General features: G+C 49.5%; 1 protein-coding gene across 1 annotated transcript in view; it reads left to right on the top strand.

Annotated features, from left to right (window-relative positions):
* The first annotated feature begins 392 nt into the window (after nucleotides 1-392).
* LOC116713349 (uncharacterized) overlaps nucleotides 393-9,960 on the top strand; it is a 24,881-nt gene continuing 15,313 nt past the window's right edge. Inside the window, exons 1-8 of the mRNA XM_032553492.1 lie at nucleotides 393-513; nucleotides 1,025-1,959; nucleotides 4,461-4,489; nucleotides 4,571-4,732; nucleotides 5,634-5,700; nucleotides 7,767-7,874; nucleotides 8,136-8,219; nucleotides 9,173-9,360. Coding sequence (XP_032409383.1) covers nucleotides 393-513; nucleotides 1,025-1,959; nucleotides 4,461-4,489; nucleotides 4,571-4,732; nucleotides 5,634-5,700; nucleotides 7,767-7,874; nucleotides 8,136-8,219; nucleotides 9,173-9,360 — 1,694 coding nt within the window. The remainder of the gene's footprint in view (nucleotides 514-1,024; nucleotides 1,960-4,460; nucleotides 4,490-4,570; nucleotides 4,733-5,633; nucleotides 5,701-7,766; nucleotides 7,875-8,135; nucleotides 8,220-9,172; nucleotides 9,361-9,960) is intronic.

Consider the following 9,960-nt stretch of genomic DNA (forward strand, 5'->3'; position numbering starts at 1 on the left):
ATTTATAAATAATCATTTTTATTCAGCAGAGTTTTGGTCTGGATGAAAACATAGAAATATCTTTGTTTTCCCAGATATCTGTGGACTGAATAAACGTCTCTAATGATTCACATCCAACTTCTAGATTAAAACCTGAACATGATCTTGAATATGCAGAAAAAAATGTCAGTGTCCTGAATGTGAGTGGAGAAGGATCTGGAAAAGATCCCGACCAAAACCAGAAACAAAACCAACAAAACAACCAGAAGCTCCAGAAAACCCAGAATGTTTTCCGATCCGCTTCATGAAAAACCACCAGAACCAGAAACATCTAGGAAAAATATGTAGATATGAAATCTGAGTAGAAACGCCTGGAGGAAGATCAGGAAGCAGAAACCCAGAAGTCCTGACAGATGGGCGATCGATGCGCCCTGATTGGCTGCTGGTCACGTGACCCAGACGGACTAAATGGAGCGGAAAATCACGATTACGGCTCTGATCCCCGCAGCAGCACCGTTAACTGGACCGGTTCAGGTGATCCGGTCTGGGTCCAGTTTCCGGTCCGGTCCTGGTTTTGGTTTCCTTGCTGCGGTCCAGACCTTCCTGTCCTCTGGTTCTGTGGTTCTGGATGAGTCCAGTTGTCCTAATCCAAGTTTGTCTCCTCCAGTGAAATGTTCTGGCGGTTCTGACGACCCGGATGATGATGTCACCTGTATGACATCATCACACACCTGCTGATAGCTGAGTGGCTCTGAGTGCCGGTCCGGTCCGGATCGATCCAGCTGCACTTCCTGTTCTGGAAACAAGAGCTGATCAATAATTGGCCTGAGGCCGACACACACACACACCCCCCCACACACACACACACACTCTCTCTCTCTCACTCAGCTGTGAGGGGCGGGCGAGTATCGACCTGCACTCAGAGGCAGAGTGTTGCCGTGACGATGGGCAGTCGGGTCGGGGCGTCGTGGCGAGCGGTCGGTTGGCAGGTGAGCGGCGCCGTCGTGTCTCTGACTAGCTGACCTTTGACCCGTTGTCCCGGCAGGACCGCAGACCCGACCGGAACCAGCAGACAGGATGGCGAGCGCCGGCCCGGCCAGGAAGCCGTACCGCAAGGCTCCGCCGCAGCACCGCGAGACGCGCCACGGCCTGACCCCCGCCTCGCCGCCGCCCGCCCAGCGGCCCGACCTCAGCCAGGTAACCCCGTCCCCGCAGCGCCGTGAACAGGCCCCGCCCCCCTCCGACAGCGAGCCGGACGTCTCCAGCCTGTCAAGCCTGGAGCTCTACGTGCCGCCGCCGCCGCCCTTCAGGAGCTCTGCCCACCGGCCTGAACGCCACGCCGCCAGTCAGAGCAGGGGAGGTCACATAGGCTCCGCCCCCTCCAGGAGACGTTCCCCGGTGCGGCACCGCCCCAGCCGGACCCAGCGGACCGCCCCTGCCCGTGGCGCCACCCCCAAAAGCATCCTGAAGCAGCCGGCCGCCGTGGGGGCGGAGCCAACCTACGACACGCTCAGGAAGTCAAAGTCGGTGGAGCTGCTGGGTGACGGGCGGCGGGGGGCGGAGCATCGGGGGCCGCCCTCGCTGCAGTCGCTGGCCCCGTCCTCCTCCACCCGGACCGCCTGGAACTGGAGGATGCAGGTTCTGGAGGAGAAGGTCCGGTTCTCCAGCTTCCTGGACGAGATCACCTGCCGTGTCTTAAGCCCTGCCCGCCTCGCACAGCTCGGCAGGCCGCCCGCAGACCTTAGAGGCTCCGCCCACCAGCACGGCCGCCGTCCCGACACCGGCCGACGGTCCGCAGACCGGACCCGGCGCTGGGACGGCTGGGTGGCGTCGATACGGCGACCCGACGGCTGGAACCAGCCTCTGGAGAGGGCGGGGCGCGGTGACATCACACAGGGGGCGGAGCTTAGAAAGGTGACTGAGGTCAGGCAGAGACCCAGACCCCCCCTGTCCAGTCTGTCCCTGCTGTCCCACATCAAGGTAGGTCAGAGGTCACTCGGCCTCCTCTTCCTCACGTCCCGCCCTTCATCCTCCCTCCTGTCCCTCAGCGCCAAGGTGCGTTTGTTTTCTCCACCTGGTCGGTCCAGGACTGGACATGATGATGGTGATTAGTATCAGGTTCTGATTCAGCGGGTTCTGTTGGGTTTCTGGGTCCCCTGCTCCAGAAGAACCGCTCCTGGGTCGTTCCAGCGCTGCTCTCTGATTGGCTGCTGGGCTCTCCTACCAATTGGTTCCCTGGACGGGTCGGGTCGGGTCGGTACCGAAAGTCTTGATGCCCTGCTGCATTCTGGGAGCCGGATGAACAGAAACAGGTTCACAGGACACTGGAAGGCAACTGGCTTCCTGCTGGTTTCCTTAAACTGGTTCTAACTGGTTAGAATGGAATCAGACCGGTTTCACTGGTGGTTCCTAGGCCTGTCGCGATAAACGATAAATCAATTAATCGTACGATAAATTAAAACTATCGACGCCATTTTAATTATCGGCATCATCATCTCTTCCGGCCTTTTTCTCTTTCTGTTAATGACACCGAATGAAAAAAGGCTCAACTCCGGTTCTCTCCACTGACTCTCCTTCCTCATTTCCTTAGTGTAAAGCCCAGAGCACACGATACGATCTTAGAGCTGTCGGCCGATTGTCGGCCCATTTTCAAAACCTGACAGACCCACACATTAGCCGACAGAAATCCTAGGTATAACGGTTCGATCGGGTTCGTTCCTGCCGTGTGGTGTCCAACAATGGGCACAAAATAATGGCTACAAGTTCAGTGAACTAATTTTAAAACCAGGCATTAATCAATGCTTTACTACAATCTACCTGCAATGCATGTGGCTAGTGTCAGCGTAAAGTCCTGACCGAATGAAAATCATTAGAACCTATTTACGTCACGTTAACGAAGAACAGCTGAAAAGTTACCGGGTTTATCAACTGCGGTAGCAATTTCGCTCCAACTCCTCCTCTTGTCATTTCTATATTCTTGCATGTTGAATAAACATTAATGTTGTTTCCACATATCATCTCCGATGTCCGCTGGACTTCGGGTTGCGCCGTGTCAGCTGTTTGGGATTCCCCTCCGTAATTTCCCCTCAGAAAGTAGGAGGGGAATCCGCGCTTTCTGATTGGCTGCCTGTCACATTCAACAGGAAGCGTTAAGATCCCAGTCGGGGAAAAACCCTGATTTAGATCAGAGCAGCAACGACGATCTACCGTAACACACCACACAATCTTAGAAAGACCAACGATCTAAGATTGTTGTAAGGGGAAAAATAGGAGCAAAAAATCATGTAGTGTGAATTATTGCATCAGGTAGTCGATGTGCCCATCTTCTCTATTTAAATCTAATTATTACTGAAGGGCAACATAATATACAGACTTCATAATCTTTTGGTTGAATGCAGTATTTATTTCCACTTTTACTTTATGTTGTTTAGTTTTTTTTTTCCAAGTGAGTTTTTTGTTAATGGAGACTGAGAATCCATTTTATTTTGTTTTTGGTTGTTTTGTTTATTTTGTTTATCAGTTCCAGTGTTAAATATTCTTTTGAAAATAAAGTGTATCTATCTTTGGCAGGAAATCACATGCATTATTACATCATTTCCATTAAATCAGTGTAAAAAGGTCTTCAAACAATATTATCGTTTATCGCAATAATTTTTTGAGACAATCGTTGAGCAAAATTTGCTATCGTGACAGGCCTACTGGTTCCTGTTGGTTGCTGTTTGGGTTCTTACTGGTTTCAGTTTGCTGGTTTTAACTGGTCTGGGTCTTGTTCTGGATGTTTTATGAGGCTAACACCTTCATGAACCAGCACCAGTTGGTTCTGATCCGGTTCAGTCTGAAGCAGGATCTGTGGATGGAACCCAGGAAGAACAACTTCTACCATTTCTGACAAAGTTCTGGATTTGGGTTTCTCTGTGGTTTTGGACCAGTTTGGATCATGTTTTAAACTGGATTCTGATCCCTTTCTTGTCGGGTTCTGGACTGGGATCTAGCTGGTTCTCCAGAACTGGATTCTATTTGACTGAAAGGAGACCTGGAATCCTGGGAAAATCTCAGGAAGTTGGACCAGATCATGGAGAACCTGGATACATCTGAGTTGGTCCCAGTCGGCTCCAGTTGGTCCCAGTAGGTTTCAGTAGTCTCTGTTTCTTCTCCTCGTGTTGACTCCAGTTCTCCCTGACCCGGTTCTGTTCCAGTAGTCCAGGGGAGCCCAAAGTCGGACCTTGAGGTTCCGGCATCCTGCATGTTTTAGTCTCTCCCTGGTTTAACGCACCTGGATCCAATCATGGCTCGTTAGAGGCCTCAGAAGAACACTGACATGTTGGTACCACCAGGGAGAGAACTAAAGGATGCCGGACCTCCAGAACCCACTTTGGGCACCACTGCAGTGGTCGGTGTCAGAGCGGACCAGCGCTCTGCCTGTGGGTCTGAGGATGGGTTGTTGGTCCACTGAGTCTAATTCTGCTTCTGCTCTGTTCCAGGAGGCGCTGTCGGACTCCGACAGGATCAGGTGAGTTGGTCTGGTCCCTTCTCTCCAGGTGTCCAACGTCCTGACAGGCTAAAGCACTTCCTGTCCCGCCTCCTTACCCAGAATCCTCCAGCAGCAGAACGAGGACCTGCGGCACCGCCTGTCACTCTCCACCCACAAGATGGAGGCCATGGAGGCGGAGTTTGAGGGCAGCCGTCACTACATGGAGGCGGAGCTCAGCCGGACCAGAGACGACCTGGACAAGATGAGGGACAAGTTCCGCAGGTGAGGAAACTGACGATGATGATGATGATGATGATGAGGTCAAAGTGTCTTTATCACCTGATCAGCTGCTGTTAACAGGAACATTTAAATGGTCTTTGTATTATTATTTTATATTATATTATGTTATATTATACTATATTATTTTATATTGTTTTATTAATATAACTGTGAGAATCAGATAGTGAATCAGCCTCTGTAGTTCACTGAGAGAAAGTCAGGATGTATCATGTGATGCAGTAAAAGCACCAAACACTGTAATCCACTGGCTAGCCCAGCTTTAGCATTGTGCTAGCCTTTTTACACTGAACTAGCTTTGACCTGCTGATGTTAGCTTCACATTGACCTCAGCGTTTTGGAGTAGCTCAAAGTATTTTGTTTGCTTAAGTACGCAGATGTTGGTGTTTTATTATTTTAGCATGACTTATTAGCCTTAGCAGAGGGCATAGCTTGTTGATGTTAGCATAAACAGACTGACATCAGCATTATGATATTGTTACGGTTATAACATGAATGTGCTTGTGTACTATTGCATTAACATGATGAATAATCATTAATATTTTCGTCTAAGCTACGTTGTTAGCAGAACGTTAAACTTACCATGTTAATATTACGTTAGGTGTAGCTAGGTGATGTTAGCCTTCTCCTGGTAATGTTAGGATTATATACATTTTATCTTATAGATGTTAGCATTAGCCTGGTGATGTTAGCAGTATGTTAGCATTAGCCTGGTTGCAGTTACATCCTGCTGCCTCATCATCTGGTCTGCTGAGTTAACGAGGTTCTAATTGTTGGACTGAACTGATCCAGTCCGTCTACTTGGTTGTGTTCTGACCCAGACCTCTACTGTTAGTGGGTCAGTAGAACCTGCTGATGGCGTCTGACCTCTGACCTCTCCCTGCAGACTCCAGAACAGCTACACGGCGTCGCAGCGAGCCAATCAGGACCTGGAGGAGAAGCTGCACGCTCTGGTAAGCTCTGATGCGTTGATGCTGCGCGGCATCAGATCTTGGCGCTCCATCCCGTCGGTATTTATCGCGCTTCCTGTCACGTCGCGCTGATGGCCGCGTAACGAGCATCCCGATTGGTCGCCTGGCTGACCTCATTAGTAATGAATGGAGCTCATTGATCCTCAGTGAGCGTATCGATCAGCTGGGAAAGCCTCGACTGACAGCCGGCTGGTTGCCATGGTGACGGTCCGGACCTGGAGGAGGTTTCTGCTGGGATTTTCCTCCAGGCGTGTCTTGCTACAGAAGCTGCCATGTTTGGGCCGGGTGGGTTCATCGGCGTCGACCCGTTTAAACCAGAACCGCTCGGTGGCCGGCGTCACGCTGAGCCCAGAAACAGCTGCTGGTTCTGATCCGGTCCAGACAGGCGGAGCCTCCAAAGGCTTCGGGTGCACAACAGAAATGGGCCGAACATCCAGAGGTTCTGGTCCAGATTCTTCTCTGCCTCCTCAACTGGGAAGCTGGAGCAAAACAGAACCTTCTCTGAGCCGAGTTCAGGCCGGTTCTGTTCACTGTTTCTGGATCCAAAGGTTTCGCTTTGGCAGCAGGCGGTTCTGACAGGATCAAAACGGTTCTGCTGTGACGTTTGTGCTGAACTGATGATGATGATGATGATGTCTGACCGCTCTTTCTTCATCTCTTCTTTCCTCACGCTGCTCTGATGGACTCACCTTCATCTCCATCCTCATCCTCAGGCTGCCGTCAGTCAGACATGGGTTCATGCAGTTGGGTTTCATTCATCTTCATCCCTCCATCCTCTTCCTCTCTTTTTGAACACCACGTCTCCACAGTCGGCCTTTAAGAGACAAACATTGAAATACCCAGAACGATTCAGAACCTTCTGGGTCGGACTTTAAACCCGGCCGACCTGTAGCTTGACCTGGCGTTCGAATCAGAGTCCTTCTCCTCTATCTCTGGCTGCTGCTGGTCCACCTGAACAGTTTCAGGTGTGAAACTAACTGCTAACGTGGTCGCTCGTCTGACGGGTCAGGACGGTTCTTGGTTCTGCCAGACAGACTCATTCAGACCATTTTATCCTGAACAGTTTTCAAATCAAACACTTATAAAGTAGGTCCACTTTAAGGCCTTAGCATTAGCTAATGTTAGCATTAACCCAGCATTAGCAGGCTGACTTTAACATTCCAATGTTAGTATTAGCTGCTGTATACTACTACTAATGTTAGCTTAGCTTTAGCATGCAAATGTTAACATTTCCCCAGCTGTAGAATGTTGACAAGAGTGTTGCCATCTTAGCATGCTAATGTTAGCATAACCTTACCTACAACATACTGATGTTTGTGTTAGCATCATAGCATGCTATTATTAGTGTTACTTTAGATTTAACATGCTGACAGGGTTAACATCTTAGCATGCTACTATTTGCATAACATTAGCTTTAGCATGTTAATGTTACGGTTGGCAAGATTGTAGAATGCCAATTTGATCTTTTCCTAACTGGCTGTTGTTAGGGTTAATGTAATCTTAGCATGCTAATGTTAGCATAGCTTTATCTTTAGCTAGGGGCATTAGGATTAACTTAATATTGTCAAAACCTTAGCTTCAGCTTGCTAACAGAAATGCTACCTTTACCGTAACCAGACAGAAGTGAGAAGTTGTTGTGAGTTAGATGCCAGGTTAGAATTTGGGGTCAAAGGTCATTCTTGGTCCTGGCAGAAGGTCCTGATCCGCCGGCGAGCCGCAGCGCCGGTGCTCTCTGAACTTCGTTTGCTTTGGGCAGATTCAGATTATTAAACAGATTTTTTTCAGCTTTGATGCTTCGATCAATATCCAATCAGATCGTATTGATCTTGTGGCACTGCAACCCATCATGCAGGAGGCAGCGTTGGTCGCTAACGCAGCATTCAAATGATCTGGGAAAAATGTAGCGTTCCCATGGAGGGGTTCGAATCTGAGAGGAGCCGGCTGAGGGAGGAGCTAACCTATTATTCCCACGATTTGAATGTATTGGTCCACGCAAAGCCCGCCCACTAACAGCGCTGCCTTCTGATCTACATGTCGTCTGCTTGCAGCTACGGAAGGTGGAGAGGGACAAAAAAACAATGGACCAGGAGATCGTGGAGCTCACCAACAAACTTTTGGACGCTAAGAACACCATAGACCGCCTGGAGGAGCTCAACGTAAGAACCTGCATCATGAGTTTCCATGGAAACTGCGTTGGCCTCTGATTGGCTGTGAGGTTAAATCTGGGTTTCTATTGGCTCATGTTTTCATCAGATTTGGTTGTTTTCTTTTGACTAAATGTTTATTGTTTAGTTTGTGTAGAGAAGCAGCTCCTCTCCTGTAGAACCACGTAGAACACTGTTCCTGTTGCATCACATGACGAGCTGACTGTGTGTGTGTGTGTGTGTGTGTGTGTGTGCGTGCGTGTGTGTGTACAGGAACGCTACAGGCAAGACTGCAACTTGGCCGTTCAGTTGCTCAAATGCAACAAGTCCCACTTCAGGAACCACAAGTTTGCTGACGTAAGTACCTGAGACGGTTCTGGGTCCCAGCAGAACCCAGGAGGCGGTTCTGAATCATTCAGCAGCTTCATTTCTGTCCCTTAATCTGCTTCATAAACAGCAACCAGGACTAAACAGAAAGGGTTTCAGACCATGGTTCTACCAGGACTCTCAGAAACGTCCCATCGGTTTTCATGGATCAGAGCTCATTCTGCGTTTCCCAAACCTTTCCTGGAAAAATCTGAAAACCAGACGGGAAGTTTTCTGGACTTTCCAGGAGTTCAGAAGGAATCTGATCGAGACGCTGAGGAGGTGGATTCATAAAGGAAGTGGCTCTTGTTGTTAGCTAGGGACAGTTGAGGGACAGTTGTTATCTAGCTAACAACTGGCAACTGACAATTAGCAGCTAGCAGCTAAACGCTGGTTCTGGTCAGGTTCTGTGGTCAACTGTTGCAGCAATGGTTGTCATAAACGGTGATGTTGTGGCTCTGTGGGCGGAGCTCTAACTGAAGGTGGCCATTAACAACATGATGAAGAGTTCAGCCTCATCTTCCTCACAACCAGACCCAGAAGCTTCTGACTGGACCGAGAACAGGTTCTGGAGAACCAGCCTGGTGCTGGTTCTGCAGAGATTCATAGATGATCCATTTTCTCCATCATGTTTTTTATGTTTGAGCCGATGGTGAATCGATCAAGGATTGATCAGAGGATTGATCTCTGAATGACAATCTAGTTGAAGTTCTGCAGTTTGGAACTGGGAAGGTTTCTAACTTCCTCTGTACTGATTGGCTAGAAGTTTGCTCTCCAGCAGGAAGTGATTGATCGATCGATCAGTGAATGGCGTTAATGGCTGCAGCTCGTCCATCAGCCTCAGTTCCTGGAAACTGTTCAGATTTATGTTCACTGTTATGTTTTCTATTATTATTATTGTTGTTTTATTCTATGAATCGATTATTTTTCTCCTTCCTGTCCAGCTGCCCTCGGAGCTGCAGGAAATGCTCAACAAACACATGAAGTCCAGCCTCCCGGAGCGAAGCCCCGCCCCCGGCGGCCAGGACCCAGACACGCTGAGCCTGACGCACGCCGACGTCGTGCCGACCTCCGTCATCGCCCGCGTCCTGGAGAAACCCGAGCCGCTGGTTCTGAACTCGGCCCAGTCCAGGTCTTCAACACATTGGCTGTGTCCAGGCAGAGTGCCTCCTCTTCCTGGTGGGGAACAGTTTTCTTTGCCGGAGTACTGTTCAGTGCCTCGAACCTCCCAAAGAAGTTATTGAGTCCATTGAGAAAGTCAGCATCAACTTCGCCCACTGGGGGGGAGGATGGATTGTAATCTGTGATCGCCCGTATGCCTTGCCACATACTTCTGGTGTTGCTGGTGTCGTGGAAGAACTCCTGCTGCTCTGAATGCTTCTTTGATGTTGGTGTAGGCCAAGTCTAGAGTATTTCCTCCCCTGGTTGGAAAATCCACATACTGGTTGAAGTGAGGGAGAACAGTCTTCATGTTGGCCTGGTTAAAATCCCCAGCAATGATGAAAACGCCCTCTGTGTGTGAGGATTGCAACTCACTGATGGTCCGGTAGAGAACACTCATAGCCTCTTTAGTGTTAGCACTGGGGGGCACATACACAGCAGTGATGCTAACCACAGTAAACTCCCTGGGCAGGTAGAATGGTCTGCAGTTAACAGTCAGAAGCTCGATGTCCGGGGAGCAGTAACTGGCGACAGTCATGGCATTTTTACACCAGTTATTGTTGATGTAAAT

The sequence above is a fragment of the Xiphophorus hellerii genome, chromosome 22 (genome assembly GCF_003331165.1).
Source record: "Xiphophorus hellerii strain 12219 chromosome 22, Xiphophorus_hellerii-4.1, whole genome shotgun sequence".
Lineage (NCBI taxonomy): Eukaryota > Metazoa > Chordata > Actinopteri > Cyprinodontiformes > Poeciliidae > Xiphophorus > Xiphophorus hellerii.